This window comes from Hippocampus bargibanti, linkage group LG02 (genome assembly GCF_051943395.1).
Source record: "Hippocampus bargibanti isolate YZ-2025 linkage group LG02, ASM5194339v1, whole genome shotgun sequence".
Lineage (NCBI taxonomy): Eukaryota > Metazoa > Chordata > Actinopteri > Syngnathiformes > Syngnathidae > Hippocampus > Hippocampus bargibanti.
In genome coordinates, this window is record NC_142735.1 from 17,944,020 (window position 1) to 17,970,138 (window position 26,119).

The window sequence follows — 26,119 nt, forward strand, 5'->3', positions numbered from 1 at the left end:
CCTAATCCTAACCCCAACCTGAAAAAGTGAACCCTAATTTTTCCACCAACCCAACCCTAATCCCTAACCACAATTTTACCCCTAACTCCTAACTATAACTTCTAACCCTTACCCTAACCCAAAACCTCAACCTATAAAATCAAACCCTAATTACACCTTACACCAACCCTAACACGAACGCACAAACCCAAAGATGAACCCATGACCCTAAACCTTAACTCTAACGGATAGAGTTAAGGTTTAGGGTCCTGGGGCCCTAACCCCAACGCTAACCACAACCTACAAAACCAACCCCTAATGTTACACCAATCCTACCATGAACCCACTGACCCTAACCCCTAACCACGTCCCGAACATCGAACCCCTAAACCTAACCCCAAGGCCAACCTACAAAATCGAACCCTAATGTTACACCAACCAATTATGTAACTGATTAATTAAAAAACATACTGTAGCCGTTGAGGAAGGAGCACACCAGACATTTGTTTATTCCAACGGCTAATGACAAGTGGATCTAACTCAAACAGAAAATGCAGTGAAATATATGTAACATAAACCCGCACCCTCCTGTTCACCTGCTGGGTGAGATGCCTGGTCCTAGTGCCCGCCACAATACATACATGAACAATTTAAAATTAATGGAAGTTTTTCTCTTCTTCATTTGCAACATGCGGCATGGATATCACTTTCTCTCTTTCTCCAGATACTTTCATAGATCAAAAAAATGTATCATTAAAAAGTCACCCATGTGCACAGAAATGCAGTTTTTAAACAAATATTTTATTGTTTCAGAAAAACCTGGCCCTGTGTGATAAAAGAAAAAACACTAGCACTCGGACTTGCTATGCGTGTGTGTGTGTGCGTGCGTGTGTGCGTGTGTGTGTGTGCGTGTGTGTGTGTGTGCGTGTGTGCGTGTGTGTGTGTGCGTGTGTGCGTGTGTGTGTGTGTGTGTGTGTGTGTGTGTGTGTGTGTGTGTGTGTGTGTGTGTGTGTGTGTGTGTGTGTGTGTGTGTGAACAAGAAGATGACTCACAGAACTTCATATTAGTTTCTCTCTTTGTGTTTGGATTTGGATTAGCTGGAGGCTAAATCAATACTTTTCTTTCTTATCGCTCCCCGCAGCCTTCGAGACAAGCCCCGTTTATTGCTCTGTTCTGACTGACTGGCACGCCTTCCCTGTTTGATCGCCACGGCTGCCTTATTTCCACTGATCTTGTTTGGTGTCTCACCTTCTTCATACTTTAGCTCGAGCCAATCACGTGCTAGCTACGCTATCGCTAACAGCAGCAGAAGTCAGAAATCGAGGTCTGTTGTAATCTCAGAGTGTGCAGTGTTTTCATTATCATGATCCTCCTCGGTAGTTTTGGGTCTCTGCTTTATGTCGTTCACTTGCTCCTCGCCATCACCAAGCTCCTGCGTGAACTTCTTCCTCCGGGCCTGTCCAGGCCCCCACTTCTCCCGCGTTGCATGCCAGTAGGTCTTGTTCTGGTGGGCGTGCATGCTGCGGAGGTTCTCGCCCAGCTTCTTCAGCTCCTGTCGGACGACCGGCTTGAACTCAGGGTCCAGTTTCTCCACTGCGGCAAAGTCTTTCCGTGCTTCTTCCTCATTGCACAAGGCGGCGTGTGCCCGGGCGCGCTGGTAAAGTGCCTTGAAGTGACCTGAAATGAAGATGGATCAACGCACGGGGCGTCATTGATAATTTCAAAACAACTGATTGCTTTTGGGAAGTGATAAACTTGCCTGTTGAGTCCATATCAACACGCTACAGATGTTCTTTAAAAAATTAGATCCAAGTGACCCCAAACTTTTGAACAATAGTGTAATATGCAGTTAACTTTAAAGCCTCTGCTAAAATGAAAAATACACAGATATATTTTTGGGAATATGGTGCCCACAGTAGTTGGCAAAGGAAACCAGGAAGAAGTCTTGATTCTTCTCTCATAAACAAAACAGCGAGATCAAGCGTTGCTGCGGCATGAAAGCAAACAAAGCCGCGAACTGAGTGAGAAATCTTCGGTTTTCGACTGTTGAAAAGTGCGTTTGAGGAAAATAATCATAAAACCATTCCTACATCAGAACACTGACTTTGCACACCCCCCCCCCTCCCCGCCCACACAAAGCCAGTCTTCCATATTACCTTGATGGCTTTCCAACAGCTTGTCACTGAGCTGCACCACTTGCGGGTAGCATTGGAGCTCCAACATGCACTGGCTCAGGTTGAGTGTCAGAGGCAGTCGCACTTTCTCCAAAGATTCCCAGTCCTCATCGCCTCGACGCACCTGCTGAGGCCATTGAACCGAGAGGGAGGGGTGAAATGAGGGCAAATAAAAGCCGTGATAGGATTTCCAGGAGATTGGATGACGCGGCTGGTGTTTTAGAGCAAGAGGATGAGGTTGCTTGCCTCTTTCATAGATTTGTGTTGCTTTGTTATTTTTGGAACGTATATTTCATACCTCTCAGTGGTGGCCCATCAGAGCCTGCAAAGCCTTCTCTGCTGGTCTAACAATATCTGAATCATGGACTGATATGAATTATATGTTGTCCATAAATTCTTATTAAATATTTCCAAATTGTCTTTCAGCTTCCTTTCATTGCCTTTCCCCTGTTGTGTTGCTTCCAGATGTGTTAACCAATCACATTTCAGCCATCATTTGTTACCAGGGTCAGAAATCTACCTGGACGCTCTCACAATCAGTTCCGCAGGCTCTGGAGCATAAAAATCAATGTGGATGAAACTGTTGCTTTAACTGATCAGAATTCGAGTTGGCAACCCAAGTCTGCTCAATGGCACTGGAAACGAGTTTTTGCAAATTATGATTGGCTAGTCACTAGCCAATCATAGTCTCACTAGCCACCAATGCTAAGTGAATACTGGCCAGAGCTATCTCACTGTATCTGGAGCAAGCTGCATCAGCAAATACATTTTGGTGTCAATTTAATAGTGGTTTTGTCAACCCACAAAGGCTGAAAAAGGTCTAGAAATGGATTTGGTTGCAGATATGCTGTTAAAGCCATTTCCAAGACGGACTTTTCAACATCGATGGGCGTCATTAAGAAAGGTTGGACAGCTCCAAAGTTAGCAAAAATAGCAAATATTGCAATTTTATGAGGATATCATGAATCCACATGTTCATCGTAAAAATTAAAACAGTTTGATGACAGTATTTCTTAAGTTTCTTCAAGTCATAAGTTATTTCCTAGCCAACTGCACCCTCTAGTGGACGTGTTGTAATATCATACCACACGTGCAGCTGTGATTCAGACATAGCACTACTGAAGGCCTAGGAGTGACATGCATGGCCCGCCACTGATACCTCTACATTGTAATGTTTTAATGAAGAAGAAACTAGTGCAGCGTGGCTCATTCAGCCATGATACACTCACACACACACACACACACACACACACACACACACACACACACACACACACCAATGTTTTAATGATAAAATGAGAGCTTTGAGAGTGAGTATGTCCCATGTTGTTTTCTGTGAGCATCAAGGTGAATTAACCATTTTTTGGAAGGTTTACTGTCACACCAACCTTATTTTGAAGGAAGTCCACATAATCTAAAGCCTCCTTGAACTTTGTAGAAGCTTCTTGAAAACCTTTTTCTTTCATCAGGACGTTTCCTTGCTCCTGAAGCAGCATCACCAGACGTAACATCTGCTGCCAGTTCTTTCCCTCCATCTTATCACCTCCATCATCCTCAGAAAAACCTGGCCCTGTGTGATAAAAGAAAAAACACTAGCACTCGGACTTGCTATGCGTGTGTGTGTGTGCGTGCGTGTGTGCGTGTGTGTGTGTGCGTGTGTGTGTGTGTGCGTGTGTGCGTGTGTGTGTGTGCGTGTGTGCGTGTGTGTGTGTGTGTGTGTGTGTGTGTGTGTGTGTGTGTGTGTGTGTGTGTGTGTGTGTGTGTGTGTGTGTGTGTGTGTGTGAACAAGAAGATGACTCACAGAACTTCATATTAGTTTCTCTCTTTGTGTTTGGATTTGGATTAGCTGGAGGCTAAATCAATACTTTTCTTTCTTATCGCTCCCCGCAGCCTTCGAGACAAGCCCCGTTTATTGCTCTGTTCTGACTGACTGGCACGCCTTCCCTGTTTGATCGCCACGGCTGCCTTATTTCCACTGATCTTGTTTGGTGTCTCACCTTCTTCATACTTTAGCTCGAGCCAATCACGTGCTAGCTACGCTATCGCTAACAGCAGCAGAAGTCAGAAATCGAGGTCTGTTGTAATCTCAGAGTGTGCAGTGTTTTCATTATCATGATCCTCCTCGGTAGTTTTGGGTCTCTGCTTTATGTCGTTCACTTGCTCCTCGCCATCACCAAGCTCCTGCGTGAACTTCTTCCTCCGGGCCTGTCCAGGCCCCCACTTCTCCCGCGTTGCATGCCAGTAGGTCTTGTTCTGGTGGGCGTGCATGCTGCGGAGGTTCTCGCCCAGCTTCTTCAGCTCCTGTCGGACGACCGGCTTGAACTCAGGGTCCAGTTTCTCCACTGCGGCAAAGTCTTTCCGTGCTTCTTCCTCATTGCACAAGGCGGCGTGTGCCCGGGCGCGCTGGTAAAGTGCCTTGAAGTGACCTGAAATGAAGATGGATCAACGCACGGGGCGTCATTGATAATTTCAAAACAACTGATTGCTTTTGGGAAGTGATAAACTTGCCTGTTGAGTCCATATCAACACGCTACAGATGTTCTTTAAAAAATTAGATCCAAGTGACCCCAAACTTTTGAACAATAGTGTAATATGCAGTTAACTTTAAAGCCTCTGCTAAAATGAAAAATACACAGATATATTTTTGGGAATATGGTGCCCACAGTAGTTGGCAAAGGAAACCAGGAAGAAGTCTTGATTCTTCTCTCATAAACAAAACAGCGAGATCAAGCGTTGCTGCGGCATGAAAGCAAACAAAGCCGCGAACTGAGTGAGAAATCTTCGGTTTTCGACTGTTGAAAAGTGCGTTTGAGGAAAATAATCATAAAACCATTCCTACATCAGAACACTGACTTTGCACACCCCCCCCCCTCCCCGCCCACACAAAGCCAGTCTTCCATATTACCTTGATGGCTTTCCAACAGCTTGTCACTGAGCTGCACCACTTGCGGGTAGCATTGGAGCTCCAACATGCACTGGCTCAGGTTGAGTGTCAGAGGCAGTCGCACTTTCTCCAAAGATTCCCAGTCCTCATCGCCTCGACGCACCTGCTGAGGCCATTGAACCGAGAGGGAGGGGTGAAATGAGGGCAAATAAAAGCCGTGATAGGATTTCCAGGAGATTGGATGACGCGGCTGGTGTTTTAGAGCAAGAGGATGAGGTTGCTTGCCTCTTTCATAGATTTGTGTTGCTTTGTTATTTTTGGAACGTATATTTCATACCTCTCAGTGGTGGCCCATCAGAGCCTGCAAAGCCTTCTCTGCTGGTCTAACAATATCTGAATCATGGACTGATATGAATTATATGTTGTCCATAAATTCTTATTAAATATTTCCAAATTGTCTTTCAGCTTCCTTTCATTGCCTTTCCCCTGTTGTGTTGCTTCCAGATGTGTTAACCAATCACATTTCAGCCATCATTTGTTACCAGGGTCAGAAATCTACCTGGACGCTCTCACAATCAGTTCCGCAGGCTCTGGAGCATAAAAATCAATGTGGATGAAACTGTTGCTTTAACTGATCAGAATTCGAGTTGGCAACCCAAGTCTGCTCAATGGCACTGGAAACGAGTTTTTGCAAATTATGATTGGCTAGTCACTAGCCAATCATAGTCTCACTAGCCACCAATGCTAAGTGAATACTGGCCAGAGCTAGCTCACTGTATCTGGAGCAAGCTGCATCAGCAAATACATTTTGGTGTCAATTTAATAGTGGTTTTGTCAACCCACAAAGGCTGAAAAAGGTCTAGAAATGGATTTGGTTGCAGATATGCTGTTAAAGCCATTTCCAAGACGGACTTTTCAACATCGATGGGCGTCATTAAGAAAGGTTGGACAGCTCCAAAGCTAGCAAAAATAGCAAATATTGCAATTTTATGAGGATATCATGAATCCACATGTTCATCGTAAAAAATAAAACAGTTTGATGACAGTATTTCTTAAGTTTCTTCAAGTCATAAGTTATTTCCTAGCCAACTGCACCCTCTAGTGGACGTGTAGTAATATCATACCACACGTGCAGCTGTGATTCAGACATAGCACTACTGAAGGCCTAGGAGTGACATGCATGGCCCGCCACTGATACCTCTACATTGTAATGTTTTAATGAAGAAGAAACTAGTGCAGCGTGGCTCATTCAGCCATGATACACTCACACACACACACACACACACACACACACACACACACACCAATGTTTTAATGATAAAATGAGAGCTTTGAGAGTGAGTATGTCCCATGTTGTTTTCTGTGAGCATCAAGGTGAATTAACCATTTTTTGGAAGGTTTACTGTCACACCAACCTTATTTTGAAGGAAGTCCACATAATCTAAAGCCTCCTTGAACTTTGTAGAAGCTTCTTGAAAACCTTTTTCTTTCATCAGGACGTTTCCTTGCTCCTGAAGCAGCATCACCAGACGTAACATCTGCTGCCAGTTCTTTCCCTCCATCTTATCACCTCCATCATCCTCTCCGCCTTCATCTGCATCCTGGGAATCCTTCTTCTCTTCCTCATCCACCAACGCCTTTTTCTCTTTTTCATCATCAGCGTCCTTGACATCCAGCTTGTTCCAGTAGGCGTCCTTCTCTTGCCAGTACTTCTCCTTCATGCGCTCAGACAAGGCCCTGAGCTCTCGGTGGACCAGCGAGGCCAGCGTGGGGTCCAAGTGGGCCACCATGTTGAAGTCCCGGCGCGCTTCCTTTTCGTTCCACACGGCGGAATGGGCCTTGGCTCGCTTGTAGTAACCCTTCACGCAGTCTGCAAAAAACAAATGGAGACGACGGTGCAGACTTGACTTAAGAGTGTCCCACCTTACGAGCATGCCTCGTTGTATTAAAAAAATGATGCAAAGTGATGGAAGGAAAAGAAAAAGTAGAACAGCAAAATACAAGAGCTGCTGTAAAGACAGTCACTCTCGCAGTGCCATCTTGAAGTCAAAAGAAAAAAAATAATAATAACAAATACAAAGACACAGTCATTTAATCTTAAGAACTTTCTGAACTCTCTTTGTTGAATGAAACAGGTGTAGATGAAAGAGGAAAGGATCAAAGCGTCCTTTTCACCAGTGGATCAGGGACGTCATGGTCTCTGTCCCACATACAGTATATCCGCTTCAATTCCAAGCCACGTCAGTCTCTCTCTCTCTCCTCTTTCTCCCTTCTTCCCCCCTCTCTTTTCCATCTCTCTCTCTATCTAGCTTTCCGCTCTCTCGCGCTCCTCTCCCACTCTCTCTCTCTCCCCCCTCTCTCTATATATTCTTTCGTTTTGCAATCATATTACACAAAACACAAAAGTCTTGTTTGAACAACTTGCTAAATGCATGTATTATTCCAGGAGAGGGAAAAAAATCCTGGATCTGAATGTGAATGCCCGATGTTTGATAACATGACCCTCGACTAATCAATCAAACCGCCTGTCAAACGTTCGCCACCCACCTTTGTGTTTGTCCAGCAGCTCACTGGCGTGCTCAATCACTTCATAGTACTCGTGCAGCTCCAGCATGCACTGGCAGTAGTTCAACTCCAGGGGGACGATCATGCGGGCTAAGTTCATGTAGTCGACATTGCCTGGCATCTCCTGCACGCATACGGGCAAGGAGAGGGATATGAAAGCACGAGCGGGCCTGTGCATCCTTGAGTATGTTAAGAACACTGATGAAAAGACTGATTGAAAGCTGAGCTCCTTCCATCCTACGTTCCCCCGCCATTTGCATCTAATCAAATCATACTAATCAAATCATATATATATATATATGAGCGGCTGGATAGCTCAGTTGATAAGGCATTGGTTTGGCATATGGGAGACGACGGTTCGAATCCCACTTGTGGCAGAGAAAATGAGCAGAAATGAGCACAATGACATCATCCAGTGTGCGTCCTTGGGCAAGACCCTTCACGCTAATGCCTACCTCATACAATGATGAGAGACAATAAATGGAATGACATGCTGGCTCAGACGTCGCCCGGCCAAACAAGGTCTGCGTCAGGTGCTGGGGAACCAGAGCACCTTGATGAAAAATGGGCTACTGGAACAAAGCGGAGATGGACGAGATGCGATAACATGGCTCTGTTGGAATGCTACTACTCAAGCAACCCTAGTCAGAGGGGTTACATGCGGAGAATGGGGGCTGAATGGTTACTTCGAAACCCACAGTCACGGTTGACCACGAAACAACTAGTAGCTCAGTGTTCCAATATCCACAAACGGCAATTGCTATTACAACTTGAGATTGATGAGGTACAACACAAATTCCGAGGTGAAGGGCCCCAGGCTGCCACATCACAGGAAGAGGTTCAACCAGAGATTGGGAGGCAAGCCCCAATGAATAATGAGATTGGGAAGCCAGCCCCAATAAATGAAATACTGAGCGAGGCAGCAAATGACCTGAGAGATAAGATCATGGCAAGAATGAAAACTGGGCAACGAAGGCACCGATTACAACGGCTATGTGAAGTACCACCTGAAAGTCTCATGGAAACTGTGAATGCAGCACTGAGAACGATCCCGACCAGAACGATCACGGAAACCAATGAGCTGATATACACCTCAGCATCAGTGATCCTAGACATGCTTGGCTACAAGAGCAACCATGAGAGCCACGAGATTCATTACCCACCATGGAAAAGACGGTTGGAGGCCAAGATCAAGGCGGCTCGGAAAGATGTGAGTCAATTGACGGAGACCCAGAGAGGTGTGAATAAAAGGCCAATACCCAAGAGGTACATGCAGATAACCATACCTGAAGCACTCGAAACTGCCAAACAAAGGCTCCAGGCCTTGGCCAGTCGCCTAAAGAGGTACACGAAAGAGAATGAGGCCAGAAGAATAAACAGGCTGTTCGCAACACAACCTGCGAAAGTGTACGCTCAGTGGCAGGGTTCTAACAGCAGAGCAGACCCTCCAAGGCTGGAAACTGAAAGATACTGGAAAGGCATATGGGAGAAGGAGGTCGCACATAACAGCAGTGCACAATGGCTGGTGACTCTGAAAGAGGAGCACAGCAACCTCCCTGAACAGAACCCAGTTACCATCACAGCGGCAGATATACAAGGAAGAGTCTCAGGTATGAAAAACTGGACGGCACAATGGCAAGCCACTAACGCAAGTAGTAAGTAGTAGTAGAAATGTAGTCGGATGGTGACTAAGAGGGGCAAGGTAGTCCACACTGAAGGGGTCTCACTCACTGAAGGAACAATAGCAGACATTGAAAACAGCTACAAGTACCTCGGTATACCACAGGCCAAATGAAACCTCGAATTAGCAACAAGGAAAGCGGCTACGACCAAATACCTCCAGCGGGTGAGGCAAGTCCTCAGAAGCCAGCTCAATGGCAAGAACAAGACCCGGGCAATAAACAGCTATGCCCTGCCAGTGATCAGATACCCTGCAGGAATAATAAGGTGGCCAAAGGAAGAGATTCAGACCACGGATGTTAAGACCCGAAAACTCCTCACCATGCACGGAGGGTTCCATCCCAAGTCCAGCACCCTGAGACTGTACACAAGCCGTAAGGAAGGAGGCCGGGGACTAGTGAGTGTGAGAGCCACTGTCCAGGATGAAACATCCAAGCTCCATGAATACATCAAAGAGAAGGCTCCAACGGATGATGTACTCAGAGAATGTCTCAGTCAATGGGGAACAGAGGATGAGGTGCTGGAAGAGGGACAATCATGGGAGGAAAAGCCCCTACACGGGCTGTACCACCGAACCATAGCAGAAGTGGCTGATCTCAAGAAGTCCTATCAGTGGCTAGAGAGGGCTGGCCTAAAGGACAGCACAGAGGCACTCATCCTGGCTGCCCAAGAGCAGGCCCTGAACACCAGAGCCATAGAGGCAGGGATATATCACACCAGACAAGACCCAAGGTGTAGGTTGTGCAAAGAGGCACCTGAGACAATCCAACACGTAACTGCAGGGTGTAAGATGCTGGCAGGGAAAGCCTACATGGAGCGCCATAACCAGGTGGCTGGCATAGTCTACCGAAACATCTGTGCGGAGTATGGACTGGAAACCCCAAGGTCAAAATGGGAAACACCTCCCAAGGTGGTGGAGAATGACCGAGCAAAAATCCTGTGGGACTTCCAGATACAGACTGACAAGATGGTAATGGCCAACCAACCAGATATCGTGGTCATAGATAAAGGGGAAAGGAAAGCCGTTGTCGTGGATGTAGCGGTCCCGAGTGATGGGAACATCAGAAAGAAGGAACATGAGAAAATCGAGAAATACCAAGGGCTCAGAGAGGAGCGGGAGAGAGCCTGGAAGGTAAAGGTGACAGTCGTGCCTGTGGTGGTCGGAGCACTTGGGGCAGTGACCCCCAAACTCGACGAGTGGTTGCAACAGATCCCGGGAACAACATCGGATATCTCGGTCCAGAAAAGCGCAGTGCTGGGAACCGCACGGATACTGCGCAGAACCCTCAAGCTTCCTGGCCTCTGGTAGAGGACCCGAGCTGAAATGGGGACAGACACCACCCATGGTGGGTGAGATGAGGATTTTTATATATATACAGTAAAGTCTCGTTATATCGATATCGGATATATCGATAGTCCCGGTTATATCGATACTATTTCTATGCACGCACGGAAAAAAATTACATGCAAACAGGGTCGGATATATCGATAGTCCCGGTTATATCGATATATATATATATATATATATATATATATATATATATATATATATACATATTATTTTTAGAATAACGGTATGTGTACTCAATTCTTGAGTACCCGCTGATACCAAGTAACTGATAGCACTCTTTTTTGAGACGTTTTTTTTTTGCCACATCAATCATCATCCAAACATAGACTCGACTCGCAGTCACTCGGGTCGCCATCCCGACAGGATGCCGTTAAATCGTCTCTCACCCACAAGCTCTTACCCTCGACTGGACTGTCTTCAACAGCAGCACGGCCTCCTTGTACTGGCTAGCCGCCTCCCGGAACCGCTGTTGCTTGACAAGCGCGTTGCCCCGCATGTGGAGGAGGGGCACCGTGCTCAGCTTTTCGTCCTTCTCCATCATCCACGACTCCCTGTGGTAGGACATGGGGTCGCCTACCTGGAGAGTTTAGGTGCACGCATGGGGGCCAACGGTGGCTTATGAATCACACTATACAGTGGTACTTTAGGGAGGGAGTTAGATGATTAGCGCAACAAACCCTGAGAACATAAATTAAACAAAAATAGAAACATTCCAAATAACAAAAATGACATCACGTTTTTTAAAACTAGATTGAGTAAAAAATGTCCATTGTTTTTATCTTTGTCAATTTGTCATGAGCTGTCGCGGTCCGTTTTAAATGTTTTTTGCTGTTTATCACGACAGAAGGATGATACATTGTTTGACAACTATAGGGTACTTTAGTTATTGATACAATATTATACGAAATTTGGGGGGGAAATGCAAAAACTAAGAATACAACTAAAGCTACAAACTTGACCAAAATCAAGGAGTTAAAAAAATTAAAAACAAGCCCCCGCAAAAAGGAATTAAAAACAAGCCCCCGCAAAAAGGAATTAAAACGTAATACAAAAAAAAAAGAAATAAAAACTAACTTCAGATCCCCGCCAATTCACATATTCATACTACCCCCCCCCCCCCCCCCCCCCCCGAAATTGTATGCACTATTCTGTCATTATTCCATTTTTTTTAAACGTGTTTTCTCTCAGGGGCGGTTATGAATTAGAATTTGAATTATTACCATTAGAATGTTTCATCCTCTCCACATTACATTTAGAGAGCACAACAAATTAATGAATAACTACTTTTCAAATAGGAAGTACAAAAATACTGTTATTGTGATTTACATGGGACAACTTGAAATTTTGATTCGGACTTTAGCAAGCATCATAAAGCATCATAGCTTTCATGGGCCGAATAAAATGCTGTGGCGGGCCAGATTTGACTTTGACACCTGTGACGTACAACAAGAGCTTCTCACAAATCCTTAAACATTGCTTGAAAGTGACTCTGGATCCTCAACCCCCATACCCTAGCTAGTCCTGTCAAAGCTTAGTTTTGGGTGGGTATACAACTTGCTTTCATAACCTCCAGAATTGCTTATGAAATACTGACCAACCAATTACTTGTATTTTCATTTCAGCCTTGGTGGACGTCGACTAAGTGGAATTCAGATTCCAAGCGTGCCATTTTAAAATCGATAGCAAAGGCTGTTTGTTTTTGTTGCTAAGTGCTGCTGTTCTCCAGGTATGACGTGAAGCAGGATTCATTCATTTTTCGCAAATAAAACCACCACTGAATAAAACAGCGGGAGCGACTACAAGAGAGTGTTAAATAGGAACACACGATTGTCTGCTCGAACAAGAGAAGCTTTTGTGAAACTTTTGTTTTAGATGCCGTTGTTGTTGAACCCCCTGGAGGGTTGACTTCAAAGTGCAGTGTTTGCAGACAGAGAAGGGGGAGGACAGGGGAAGGGGTTCACTTTTTGTCATCGCTCTCAGTAATTGCGAAGGAATATCACATTTTACATGCCGAAAAGGAAAAGTCACGTCGTTATAATATAGATCTTGACAGATGGTGGGTGGTTTTCCTAACCCAGGCATGGGATGGGTGTGCATTTTAAGCAGAAACCTAGACACTGGTTTAAATATGTGGACGATACTTTTGTCATAATTAAGAAACAAGAAATTCAATCCTTCACAGATCAGCTCAACTCTGTAGACTTCAACATTAAATTTACTCGTGAGGACATTGAAGAGAACCAACTAGCCTTCTTGGATTGTAAAGTAATTATAAAAGAGGACAGAGCGCTAAAAACAGAAGTCTTTAGGAAGGCTACGCACACTGACCAATACTTACTTTTTGACTCTAACCACCCTTTACAACATAAACTAGGAGTTATCAGAACCCTCCAGCATAGGGCTAAACTAATACCAACTAGCACTGAAGGTAGAGAAAAGGAGTCAAAACATATCAGGAGAGCACTCACTAACTGTGGGTACCCTCAGTGGTCATTCAACAAATGTCAGAAAGAAAGAATAGCGAACGAAACCAATAATTCTCAAGATTCTAAAAGGAGAGGAGTAGCAGTACCGTACATTGCAGGAGTTTCTGAAAAATTACAAAGAGTCCTTTGGCAACATAAAATTCCTACTTATTTCAAACCGATAAACACGTTAAGGCAAAAATTAGTGCATCCAAAAGATAGGCTACCAAATGAAAAACAAAGTAATGTAGTTTATTCCATACATTGTAAGAATGAAAATTGTAAAGAGCAGTACATTGGGGAGACTCAACAAATTCTCAAAAAAAGACTTTATCAACATCGCAGGGATAACACTAGTGGGCCTCAATCGGCAGTACATTTGCACCTAAAAGCTAGCAACCACTCATTTGACGACAATGAGGTTAAAATCTTAGCGAAAGAACATAGATGGTTTGAAAGGGGGGTAAAAGAAGCAATTCTTATAAAACAACAAAATCCTTCATTAAACCGGTCTGGTGGGGTGAGGTTGAATTTGGATCGTTCATACAATAGCCTGCTCAGGCAAAACAGGTTAGGCAACTTTCGCAATGTTGATGAGGGTCGTTATGCTGATAAGGATACCGGGGGGAGTGGGGGTAATAGGCCGGTCGTTAGTCAGGAATGTAGGAACAATCAGTGGGGCCACAGGGAGGGGTTCCCCTGCCCCCCCAACCTGAGAGTAGGGACCTATCATAGCTGTGTCCGGCGCCACCATGTCTGGACATTAGGGATATATAAATGGGGCCGATACGATCAGTCAGACTTTAGTTCGCTGACGAAGCCTCTTGGATAGGAGGCGAAACGTCCGAAACCTTCATTTTTGTACAGATGACGGCTGAAGAAACCTTCTCATCGACGGACCACTCCTGTACGACTGAGAGCTTACACAGACGTTTAAGCAGATTGAGTTACTTTTACCCAAACTGGGTTAAATTATACTGACTTTTGCAGATTGGATTTGTTTTTCAATCGGTATGGGTAGCTTTGACTTCTTATTGATTGGAAATTTGGATCAAATGCTATGTTCTCAATATGTTTTACATTTTTTTTTAAACAGGCAGGTAACATTTGCTGCGCAAGCAAATGTTTCTTGTGCATGTCTTAAACCCGACAAAGATTATTATAACAGCAAAATGAATTTTCACCGTAATTTCCCTGGCAAATTAAATCCTTAATTACTAGAATGAATTACAGAAACCGCAGCACTTTAAAAATAGAGAAAGCACTTTGCGACTTCCACTTTATAATTGGGCACTTTATACACGGATTACCGGTAAAGGTGAAACGTGTTAAAGACTGAATCATTTTCTCCCTTGTTAACTCATTCACTGCCAGACGAAATGCAAAAATGTTGTCCACTCCAGTGCCAGGGTTTTTGTCATTGTCACTCAAATTGCAGGACCCACAAAATATTGAGTTTTAGGACTACATCAACATTCAATGAAGCGTAAGAAACCTGAGACTCTCTTCTTTCATCAGAAAAAAAGTTAATTCTGAAGTTATATGGAGTTATCTGAGCTTGAAATGGGGTCGGCTGTACAAAAGGCAAATGCCGCCCCGTGGGAGGGAAAAACATTGCCAGAGGTCTGATCCATGCTTCATTGCCCCCCCCCCCCCCCCCTGCAACAAAAACCAAAACCCGAACACATTTGGGAATGGCGCTCCGCGTTATATTTTCAATTCCCGAATAAATTTGGGAATAGCAGTGAATGAGTTCATATGTCTTGAACACACATTTTTTGTTTGTTTTCTTTGCAAGCAATGACTTATTGACCAAATGTCCATTCGGTCGATATCATTCACTTTTACTTTCACAAAACCATTTCTGATGGTTACAATTGTTAACTACTTAATGAAACACAACTTAACTTCGTGACAAGTGTTACTATTTTGATTGTATTCATATTGTCAATGTTTTACTTTACAAATATGTTTTTGTCATGATGCGAAAAGAAGTGTTAAATAATTTAGTGTTTTCTGGATTTTGGATGGGAGAAAGGTGCACATTGCTCCCCATCCAAAACAGTAGAGTCGGGCGACCACTAATTGTCTCTGGGAAGGTGATTGCAACCACCTGGGATTAGCCAATTGCCGCTGGGACCTGAATGGCCAGAAGCTCAGGCGAACCACCTTTAAAACCAGACTGAGGAAGTCACTTCGAAGAGGGAGAAAGGACAGCCTGGAGAACAGTGTTACTTGTAGTCTGCCGAAAACTGATTTCCACCATGACTTCAAATAAAAAAAACTCAAAATATCCTTCCTGGATCTGGCTGAGTGAACTTTTATCATCTTTCCACCTGCTTGCTGTCTCGCCGCATAAGTTTTTTTATGCATTTTGATTCGGTATTCTTTCTTGATCTGTTTTTAAGAAGAGCTGTATTTCCTAACCTGTAGCAACTCCAGGATGAAGATGAGAGGCTGCGGCGTTCTCATGAGCTCATCCAGCTCCGGGAAGCCGGTGGAGTGATAGTGGAAGAGGTTCCCCATGCCGCACATGTGCCTCTGGCCCTCCAGGGGGTCTTTGCCTTGAGCAATCAGCCGCATCCCCTTTGACACGATGGGGTACAAACCTGTGTGCTGTGCAATGACAGCGTCGCAACAAAATAAAGGAGCATTGTCAGTGCAGCACTCCAGGAAAAACTGTACTGTGAGGTTGCATAGTGTGCGTGTGTGTGTGTGTGCGCGTGCGTGTGTGTGTGCTCGCGAGTGTGTGCACGTCATCCAACTTACTACGGCGTCACACCAGAACTCGGCTACCTCTCCAACCCGCATAGATGTGAGCAGCGTCTCCCACACTTCCAGTTTGAACATTTTGCCCACAAAGATTTCGGCGGGCCTACCGGCCAGTCTGCTATCGTCCACCACCGTGCGCTCAAAGTTGTCCAGAAGGGTCTGGAAATTGAACACCAGCTTGCGATACAAAGGCAAAAATAAATAAAACAAAAAAAGTCAACGTTATGGTCAGAGTAGTTGCCATGTTTTTGACCTGAAATCGATAAAATTGTGCTGTCATGCAAGCCAATCAGTGCAATGAAACATAAATTAATACAACTCATGTGAGGACATGAAGCTATTTTTGCAGCAGCATGTCAACAAAATTATCCACCTTGTAACGCATTTCATTAGGTATAGCAAATTATTGAGCTCTTCAAATGCTTTGTTGATTATATATGTTAATGAATGTGTCATATTATATCCATCCATCCTAGCCTAACTCGGCTGTATTTGGGTAGGAGGCCCGAGAGGCGGGGGTAATGAACAATCATTTGCGCTCACACTCACACCTTGGGACAATTTAGAAATGTTCAATCAGCCTGCCATGCATGATTTTGGAATGTGGGACGAAAAACCACGCAGGCCCGGGGTGAACATGCAAAATCCACAAAGGAAGGCCGGAGCTGGTATTGAACCCTCTACATTGTGAAGTTGTAGCAACTGGATCAACACGCCATGGTGTCGTATTATACTTTTAGCTATTCTGCCTAGTCTATCTATCGTGTCGTGAGATCAGTGTTTGGTATTTGGGACTTTCTCTGCAGGTAAGTCTCACGCACGCACGCACACACACTCAGTAATGTCAATGCACAAGAGACATTCATGGACATCCATGCTGGCACTGTCAGAAAAAAAATGTTTGTCAGTGTGTCTGGGCTTTGTGCCAATAGCTGGATGTGACTAGAATTAGGACAACTACACACACACACACACACACACACACACACACACACACACACACACACACACACACACACACACACACACACACACAAAAGAAAGTCCCAGAGACACTGGGAGACGAACACAGAGTCGCTTCCATTAAAGATGCCGGTTTGCTTGATCAAACGTTTGTTTGACCAAACGGTTACTTGGGTGAATCAGTGTCAATGGACCAGTGTCATGTTGTGAAGATCGAACACCATCTAATTGACGCCAAATAAATGTGACACAGCACATCAACATGTTTTGACATCTAAAGAGGCTCCACAAAATAATTAGCGACACTGTCATATGATGTCATCTTTAATGCATGTGTGGAGACAATAAAACAAATGTAAGACATTAATTATTCCTCCCTATAATTTATTATATTTGACAGACCTCGCTAGCTGGAACGTAATGTATTCCACCAGATCATTGCAAAAACAAGGTACTCTAAATACCAGCACGAAGCTCTAATCCATGTTTGACTTTGACACAAAGAAAAAATATTTCTGGAATTTATCCTGATTTACCGTATTTTTCATTGTATAAGGCACACCCAAAATCCTTGTTTTCTTCAAAAGATGACCATGCGCCTTATATGCAGGTGCAAAGGCAGCCACTCTCGGGGCGCCGTCTTGAAGTCAAAAAATGACTATGAGGACATTTTCAACTCTTTCGGGGTCAGTGGTTTCTACAGTGGACAACTTATCGTGTTATCTGGTTACAGGGTATGTGAAAGGTTTGGGGGGAAAAAATCCTCCCTGATATCCCCCCCCCCCCAAAAAAAAAAAAAAAAAAACAATCTTGAGAACACCTGATCAAAAAGGCTTCATGTGACCAGTACCTTAGTTCCAGGTGGGAAGTGAGGCAGCGGGCCAGTGCCTCCTGCCAGGATCTTCTTCTTCACGCCCGGATGCTTGAGGAGGTACGTCTCCTCCATGGTGCCGCCTGCCTCCTTTTTGGCCCGGATATGAGAGGTGCTTGGTCGCTTGCTCTCTGACAGATGGCGGGATTAGGCCGGATGGGGTGAGAGTTGGCCACTTTAATCTGAGGAGCTAATCCCCACATGGCTCTTGCCATTGGCTGGAGTATGCCTGCAGGAAAGGGGCGGGCTAAAAAAAAATGAGTTCAGGTGACTTTCACACAGCCCAAGATCTTTCAGGAAGGGGATGTATTGGTAATCCAATTTGGGGTGGAGGAGTGGGGGATGCCACAACATGCAGTACGCAAAAGGCTGTCATGGACATACATGTTTTGGCTTTGGCCACAAAAAAAAAAACAATCAAATCTATTGGAAAATTAATCTTCCAAAGGAGAGAAAACGAACAAAAGAAAAAGAAAGTACACTTTTCCATTTTTTTCTCGTATTTTCTGGTGTATAAGGGACTATTAAGCACAACTTCAATGAATGAAACAACTTTTCCAAATATAAGATATAAATAGGTACGTTTTCCAAATATAAGGCACACCCCATTATAAAACGATACAGTGGAGCCTAGGTATACCCCCAATGATTATTCTCCGTTTCTCAGGAGTGCCAGCAAACTTGATGTGGCGGCAGGAAGCAATCGTGTCATAAAATTTGTAAAAGTGTAACCAAGGCAGTGTGAGAAATTAAGCAGAATTCACAGCAGGAATATATTTTCTCATTGATTTAACTCGCCTTTGAAGCATTCAAGGAGAAAAAATGATCTAAACAGTCTCTAAGCAGTAAAAAGGCAAAATAAACATTCTGTCTGCGAACGTGCATAACAGGAAGCCATCAAGGCTGCGTTCACGGTTTTGATTGCATAGGAAGGAAAAAAACACACAAGACACATCATCTTCGATAGAAACAAAACACTTTAATGACACGACTACAAACATGATGTGAGCTGATATGCAAATTGGCACCCTATCTGTGATCTGTGTAAAAATACCAAACTAAAAAGAAATCTGTCAAGGCTCACGTTGTCTTCCTCCTCCTCCTAATCATCCACTTTTCCTGTTGTGCTGATGGTGCTCCCTAGTGTTTACTTCTCAATCAGCGAGTCCAGCTGCTCCTGGAGCGAGGCCAGCTGTTGAAAAACAGGAAACGCAGGAGAGTCTCGGTGTCAAAACAGAGGTGGCCATAAATTTGAGGAGATCGCGATATCGATTAAGAGGAACAGAAATGCCAACACGTTGGAAGTTGGGACAAGTTTAGGCTGCGCGGATTCAAACAAAGCAGGTTTAGGTGTGATGGAAATTTGTATCGTTGGCAGAAGGTCGTCAAAAATTTGTGACATGATCATTTGAGAGGATAATGCAGTTTATAGAATGAAGGGCGAACATCATGTAAAAAAAATAATCTGCCAACATTCAAATCGGGACTTGCAGTTAGCCAGCATCACTCAGAAGTGTATCAAGAAAGCCTAAACATGCCTCCAGATGCCACAAAATGGCAGCAAAGGACTATCAAACACACTTCAACATAGTTTCTTGACCCTCAAGGCATTTGATTGTGCAGAAGGAAGTCTGACCTGCTCCATCTCACGCTCCTCCTGCTGAATGATCTCATCCAAACACGCTTGGAATCGGTTCTAGGAGAAGAAAGACGGGACATTTGTGTGACATTGCCTTCTCGCACCTCCTCCAATTGTAATGGCTTTAAATGCGAGCGACTATCTCCGCCGGGACAGAAAGGCCACACGGAATGTCAGTCAGACACGGCTGACCTTTTTGCGTGGCGACCGTGATGTTAACGACCGCAGACGGCGTGTACACCCCCCCCCACCCCCGAAAAAAGAGAACAGCGGGAGCGCTAAATGGCAGCCCTGTCTACTCGTTGTGCTGCCAGCTCAGCCGCCAGCTTCAACGCAATCTGTCCCCATTAGCAATTATTTCCCCCAACGTAACAATTAAAAAATGACGACCTTTCTGTCATGACTTCTAAGATTACAACATGATTCAGTCTGTTTGATTTTTTTTTTTATGTATATGCCTGCACGAGTACAACTTCAATCTCATCAAGTTTGTGCGTGTGCTCACTCACTTTGAGGGCCTGGTTTTCGACTTTCATAATCAGCTCTTCCTGTTGTTTCTTGCGGGCTCGCGTTTCCTGAAGTTTGGCTTTGACGCCGCTGATTTGGACTTGGTACTCCATCACTGCAAACAACAAACAGCGGGAGAATGTCACGACAAAAAGTTGTATTATAAGGCGCATCGAATCGAAGGCACAATAGTGATTGCGCTTGCGCTATGCATCCACTAGATGGAGCTCTGCTCAAAGGAATACAAGACTGAGTAATACTGTACAGCAAGGGTGCTGTACTCATTTTTTGCCACATTGTAGTGACGGTTTCCTCTCGAGGGCTGTTATGAATTTGGGGAAAACATTCGAATGTTTCATCTCTTCCACATATTACATACAAAAGCCACAACAAATTAATGAATAACTAGTTTTCAAGAATAATGACTGTTATTGTGGTTTACATATGCCAGTTTGAAATTTCAGTTCCAACATCATGGCACTTGATATGCCCTATTTGATTTCACAGACCGAACAAAATGATGTAACGGGCCAGATTTGGCCCCCGGGCCTTGACTTTGTCACCTGTGCTGTACAGCTTTATTGATACCGAGCTATCGCAACTACTGCAGCAGTCATAAATCCAAATCTTGATGAGGCGCATACAGCATATATCAGTAAAGTGAATGCGTTGAGGGTGTGCCTTATAGTGCGGAAAATACGATAATTTTAACAAGACTGTATTCTTGTGGGGAAAGTGAAAAAAAGTAGGATGATGGTCATTTTTATATGGCTGACAGTCAGGTGAGGCTCGTCCCGGCTCGCGTCAGGATGTCAGAAATTGTGCTTAATGAGCACAACGCGTATTTAAAGAACGGACAAAAGCACTCAAAGGAAAACTAAATGAGCCTGCTCAGGACGGCGTACGGAGCGGCCGCTAAATTACACTAAAGCGACGGTCTGCTACCTCGCTTCAACTCTAAAACTCTGGCTCCCCTTGCAACTAATCGGAAGCAATTTATTCCCCTTGCGACTTTTTCCGACAATGTCAGAACAGCTCGTAAAAGGAATAAAAAACGACAGAAGCAGAAGGAGTGTCTAGCACTAACGAGGAGTTAAAATCAGTAATGATAACATGAGATGTCCACTGTAGTGACCGCTGTCCTCAAAAGGGTTGAAATTAAATATTTGTCATATGAAAGAGTAAAGTTTTTCTTTGTTTAATCCAAATTAGTCCAATGAGATGACCATTTTCCCTTCTCTAAAAGAAAAATCTACTCTTTGATCCTGACTTCCATTGAATGATTAATAAAATGCATGAAAACAAATCATTATTCTCATGAGCTGGACTTGGACGAGACTGTCCAAAGAAGACTTGTGAGGCAAAGCTGGCGACTGATATTGCAGGCTTGAAAGCGCCGCCAAATGGAGATGAAAAAGGTCCAGGCAACCGCCTGTGTTGCAACGTGCGGCAACGCTGCTTCTCTCTAAAGCGCTTCATTCGAGTGAACGTCGGCCTACACATTTACGTGTCTGTGTGTGTGACCTGGATAGCTTGGCTTCAAGTAGTCTAGGCGTGTGCTTCTCCAGCTTCCTGATCCTTGCATTAGCTTTGCACCCATTAAAAGATCAGTTAATGACGTATCAGCAATCTTGCAAATTATGCATCACTGAAGGAAATGGTGAAAAAACCGAAGGGGTCTTGTAACATAGTGGCTTTTTTCCTAAAATAAAGGTAGAACATTAAAATACATAACATTAACTACTGGGGTATCATTTTGTAAAATGTTGGTCATTATATTACCATTTGTAAAAATGCAACTTGTTTCTTATAAGATGACCAAATCTTGTCTCAACATGTCTTAGATTTTACAGATTCATCCTTTATAGTTAATCTTCCACATCTCAACGTTGGGCTCTGATACAACTGAGACAAATCACACAAAATCCAACATTCCTTTCCTTTTGGAACGGGAAGTGGAGAAGGTTTGTGTTTGTGTAGTCAAAATGACGTTTCTACCTTTGCTAAAATGTGACTTTAATGAACTCTTCCAGGGACAGTGATGATTATAGTGGACAGTTTATCAGGCGCATGAACGGGTGAATAGCAAAACATTACAACGCTGACCGCAAGTTCAAAACGTTCTCGAAAAAAGACAAACCTCTTAAGATGACAAAATGAAGAAAATATCTGCAGGAGACCGATTCAAAAAAGGACTCGGTTGTCAACTCATTCACTGCCATTCCCGAATTTATTCTGGAATTGATAAGCATTACGTGGAGCGTCATTCCCGAATTTGTTCGTTTTTTTTTTCTTGCGGTGAGTGCCGATATCAAGCTCCGGTCAGACCTATGGCAATGTTTTTTCCCTCGCACGAGGGGGCAGCATTTACCTTTTGTATAGCTGACTCCCCTTTCAATGCATGTAAATCTACAACCAAGTAAGCTCGAAATAAAAAAAATGGAATTTGAGTGAAATTGACAAAAACCCTGGCACTGCAGTGGACACATTTTTGCACATCGTCTGGCAGTGAATGGGTTACGATTTATTGCAGTCCGGAACGTTAAAAAAAGTCTCCTCGATAGGCGCCCCCAGGCCTTAAAATGTAAACAAGGACGCCTTGGTCAAGACAGCCATAGCAATCTCGCAATAAAAATCCACTCTCACCTATTTGGTTGTTTGTGTCCAACTCTCGTTGGGCAGGGTCGGATTCGTCCATCTTGTCTTGGACTAGGTCGTCCTCCGTGTCCACGATATTCAGGTCTTCGTCCTCATGGCGGTCCCCGTCGTCCTCCTCGTCCTCGCTGGAGCTGCTGATGTCGTTGAACATCTCCCGCAGTTCGTCACGCTGGGCTGGCCGACGTAAAGAGTCATCGCACGTTAAACTCTGATTAGAGACTGACACATTTCGACCACGTCAGCTGTCGTAAACGTTATGATTGATAGCGGAACCCCAAAAGTCGAACAAAATATTGATTCATATCAAAATAAATAGGCATTTTTTTCAGTTTTACGCTGCAAACGCAGCCACGTCACAAACGGTGATTTGTCCAATTTAGACAAAACTAAATCAGGTGTACCTCAAATTTTGTGTTTTCAATAAATAAATAAATAAATAAACATATAAATACTTATTTGTAAAAATAATATAAAAAGACAAAGAAAAAAAACAAACAAATAAATACATACATACTTAAATAAATAAGAATATTCAATATAGTGCAAGCTTCTGTGAAAGTCAGCAGTTTGAACATTTGGATTTTACTTCAATACTGTATAGCAAAATATTTTTTGACTGTACTTGAATAATCAACTATAATGTACTGTATATAAAAACCAAACAAACAAAATTGTTCCGAAAAATGTTCCGAAAATGACCTTTGAGGCACATTTCCCCCAAAAATGTTGTTCCTATTGCATTTTGTAAAACAAGTTTGGCCTAGTGAAGCAAGAATTGTTCCATTTTCGCCAAGTTATTGGGTGCAGATGACTTACTCGAGGATCCATGACCCATCTTGTGTCCCGACGTGCCAGGTGACGAGTCCAGGTTGGCCAGAGAGCCGTGCTGGTCTCCATCCTTCATGTCATCCTCTGCTATGACCTCCCATCCTGATCATCACGGGTCAAGGGTCAACATGCCAAGTTTGGTGAACCCCTCTGAGATAGTGTGGTCCTTGGAGACTAAACTGGGAACGGGGAAATGGCCTGACCAGCCCTGAGGTTCACATTTTTAGAATTACCAGCTCATCTGACCTGCTTTGTTTAGTTTTGTATGGCCTCATGTCAGCTAATACGAGAAGCTGTGGGTCTGTTTTGTGCCTCCTGCGTATCGCGACGGATGAAGTCTTTAGGAAAGGATACGAACGCTGACAGCATCGGCATCTGTGCTCAGCAGTCGCTTCACCTCCTTTTCCACGTCGGGCGATTCGATGTACTGTGAGGTGATGGGGGGGGGGGGGTGGAGAGATGGAGCACGCTTTAAAGCACATGGCCAAGTGCCAGTGGGAACATTAGCGATGAAAAAAGAGATAGCAGCCAAATCGATGTGACTCAACTCTGCACCTCTGGGAAGATTAATTCGAAAGACAAAGTTGAAGCGTAGCGCTCAAGAAACGTGCGCCTTCACTTTGAAAAGAAGCGCCGGTAAAATTGCTTCTTGGTGGCTTTGCCTTCGAAAACAAACCAAGATGAAAGGGCTTTATTTATAAGTAAATCTAAGGTTCAAAAGAGGTGCTGTTATAAGAAATGTAAACGCCTACTTGGATAAGAGCCAAAGTAGAGGGGGATGCTAAAAAGACTAATAAGAGCTGAGAATGCAAAAAAGAAAAATACTTGCAAACCTTTTTTTTGGCGGTCTTGCGAAATCTCCTCTTGCGCGTGTTCTTGAGTGGACAAGTTACTGCGGGTGCAAAAGAAGATAAGCGCGGCAAAGATGATCGTGTGACGCATGTACACGTCCGCATTTGTCTTCTTACTGCCGTGGTTCCAAATAAACTTCTTGTCCTTGTCTTTGTCCTTCTTCTTGATCTTGGGATCGGTGCCTGTTGGCTCCTCTAAAGGAGGGTAGAGGTCTCCATCTAGTGTACACACTAGCATCTAAACACACAGAGAGTACATTACATATTTTGGTGAGATTGAATGAATACGCCCATGTCTCTTTTTCTGTCATCTGTCACCTAATTTTCCACACTTTTTACGCAGTAGGGGGCCTGTCCCGGATGATTTTGGGCAAAAGGCAAACTACACCCGGAACTGGTCAACAGCCATTCGCACCCACAAACGTCATAGAGCCAGGAATGTTTTATTCCTCAAGACAATACTTTGCTCTACCTGGCAGACATCAGCTGTCTTATAAAATGTCTTCTTGTCCACTGTTTTGAGAGACTCAATGATGCAGGGCAGGTCTACCAGTTTGCAGGCTAGAGGGACACGGTCTACTCTCACGATGCCATGGCGACCGTCAGCTGTGAAATAATATATGTGAAACAAACAAAACAAATCAAAACATATGAGCATACATCTGATGTCTTGTAGGGTCTTATAGCAGAAAGTGAAAGTAGCACAAATAGTTACAATCCAATTTTCTCTGAAAAAGATGAACTTCTAAAATGTTCAGATCCCATACAAAGAGGTGACTCACAGTGCAATTCGATGGTGAGTCTGTCCTTCATATTCATACTACTAGACTGGGCAATCCTCCGGACGGTAGATGCATACTCCTAGCAATGAAAAAAAAGTAGTGGGGTCAATATTGGTCAGACTTCATTTCACAGACTAAGGAAAAGAAAAAGCAACTTACTGTTGGTAGCCGCAGGACGAATTGATTCTCCAACTCGTAGGGAGCATCTTCCTTACTTTTGGAGCCAACTTTACTTACTTTTGGAGCCAAAAAGAATGTCACGTTAACATGCTCATAACCACGGCACACGATGTTGACGTCTTTTCATTTCGTTGTATTTGCTAAGAACACTTTGTTTTTACGATTGTGGATATTCTCATTGATCCAGGTCACTTGTTTCTCCAGGCATTCAACCGATCGCACCTCGACAGATCTGGTTGTGTTTCGTTTCTTATGCGAGAAGGCTTCTTCGGTTCATTCAACAAGGCTTGCTGAGGACTGGACCGGCCCGATTGGGAAATCCGAGCCTTTTCCTATTTAAAACGCAGACTACATTTTTCCGACATATGCGTACATTGTTACATCAACAACTACACCACATTTGACTACTGCTTGGATTAAATAACGTTACTGCAGTAAAATACATTGCTCTGTGTAAGTGTAATCCAAAATGTTACAAATACGCTTCATTTTTGGTCGTACAGTTTTAAACAGTACAGTGGTTACAATTCGTAGCCGTTTGATTACGGTGCTTCTTCGAACAAACACATGTATTGAAAACACGTGTAATATAGGTTTGCTTTTGTGTTGCTGTTTTGCTATTGTTGGTGCAGAAAATAACGAGATGGTGTTATCGTAGCAAGCTAACCAAACTAGATGGGCAATGGACGTACCTTTCTGTTTCGATGTCATGTTCGTTTTTGTAATTTCCACGAAACCGCGGAATGCGATGATCTGATGTGACCAGTCAAACGTTAAAACTATACAAAATAATGTCGAGTGTATATTCACCACAAATGCATCTTCGGTCACCAAACAAACATGTCGAAACAACAGAGTACGAGCTGCGTTCACGTAATCATCGGAAAAGTCAATCTTCCACAAAACTACGCATTATGAAGAAAAAGTAATTAAATACAATTACAGTACAGTAGATATTATTCGAATAAAT

At 43.8% G+C, this 26,119-nt stretch overlaps 3 protein-coding genes across 4 annotated transcripts; all 3 read right to left on the bottom strand.

Annotated features, from left to right (window-relative positions):
• Positions 1 to 889: 889 nt before the first annotated feature.
• Positions 890 to 3,964, bottom strand: LOC148901756 (aryl-hydrocarbon-interacting protein-like 1). The gene is made up of 4 exons (XM_088991256.1): positions 3,955 to 3,964; positions 3,542 to 3,723; positions 2,136 to 2,280; positions 890 to 1,656 (listed from the first exon to the last, which is right to left on the bottom strand). Exons 1-4 carry the CDS (start codon positions 3,962 to 3,964, stop codon positions 1,292 to 1,294), a joined length of 702 nt encoding a protein of 233 aa, XP_088847382.1. The 3' UTR covers positions 890 to 1,291.
• On the bottom strand, positions 3,714 to 17,927 carry LOC148901757 (aryl-hydrocarbon-interacting protein-like 1). 2 transcript variants are annotated; one of them, XM_088989752.1, is made up of 8 exons: positions 17,684 to 17,927; positions 15,868 to 16,047; positions 15,526 to 15,714; positions 11,034 to 11,210; positions 7,585 to 7,726; positions 6,453 to 6,907; positions 5,059 to 5,200; positions 3,714 to 4,579 (listed from the first exon to the last, which is right to left on the bottom strand). In XM_088989752.1, the coding sequence occupies exons 1-8, from the start codon at positions 17,777 to 17,779 to the stop codon at positions 4,215 to 4,217; spliced, it is 1,746 nt and encodes a 581-aa protein (XP_088845878.1). In that variant the 5' UTR covers positions 17,780 to 17,927; the 3' UTR covers positions 3,714 to 4,214. The 2 variants fall into 2 exon arrangements, with proteins under 2 accessions (XP_088845878.1, XP_088845877.1); XM_088989751.1 differs by having other exon boundaries at positions 5,059 to 5,203.
• Positions 17,928 to 18,663: 736 nt separating this feature from the next.
• On the bottom strand, positions 18,664 to 26,003 carry taf7 (TAF7 RNA polymerase II, TATA box binding protein (TBP)-associated factor). Its single transcript, XM_088989767.1, has 12 exons — positions 25,842 to 26,003; positions 25,129 to 25,205; positions 24,970 to 25,048; positions 24,660 to 24,793; positions 24,305 to 24,425; positions 24,170 to 24,228; positions 23,691 to 23,763; positions 23,325 to 23,438; positions 22,497 to 22,682; positions 19,853 to 19,965; positions 19,341 to 19,400; positions 18,664 to 18,896 (listed from the first exon to the last, which is right to left on the bottom strand). The coding sequence occupies exons 1-12, from the start codon at positions 25,858 to 25,860 to the stop codon at positions 18,852 to 18,854; spliced, it is 1,080 nt and encodes a 359-aa protein (XP_088845893.1). The 5' UTR covers positions 25,861 to 26,003; the 3' UTR covers positions 18,664 to 18,851.
• Positions 26,004 to 26,119: the final 116 nt, after the last annotated feature.

Excerpts from the sequence above, each read along its gene's own strand:
- LOC148901756 (XM_088991256.1), bottom strand. Across the intron at positions 2,281-3,541 it reads TGGACTTCCTTCAAAATAAG|CAGGTGCGTCGAGGCGATGA; the intron begins GTTGGTGTGACA and ends CAATGGCCTCAG. Across the intron at positions 1,657-2,135 it reads GCTGTTGGAAAGCCATCAAG|GTCACTTCAAGGCACTTTAC; the intron begins GTAATATGGAAG and ends TCTTCATTTCAG.
- taf7 (XM_088989767.1), bottom strand. Across the intron at positions 23,764-24,169 it reads GCAAGACCGCCAAAAAAAAG|TACATCGAATCGCCCGACGT; the intron begins GTTTGCAAGTAT and ends ATCACCTCACAG. Across the intron at positions 22,683-23,324 it reads GATGGGTCATGGATCCTCGA|CCCAGCGTGACGAACTGCGG; the intron begins GTAAGTCATCTG and ends TACGTCGGCCAG.
- LOC148901757 (XM_088989751.1), bottom strand. The coding sequence starts at position 17,779 with ATGGAGGAGACGTACCTCCTCAAGCATCCGGGCGTGAAGAAGAAGATC. Across the intron at positions 16,048-17,683 it reads ACTTCCCACCTGGAACTAAG|CTGGTGTTCAATTTCCAGAC; the intron begins GTACTGGTCACA and ends TTGTATCGCAAG. Across the intron at positions 11,211-15,525 it reads TCATCCTGGAGTTGCTACAG|GTAGGCGACCCCATGTCCTA; the intron begins GTTAGGAAATAC and ends TAAACTCTCCAG.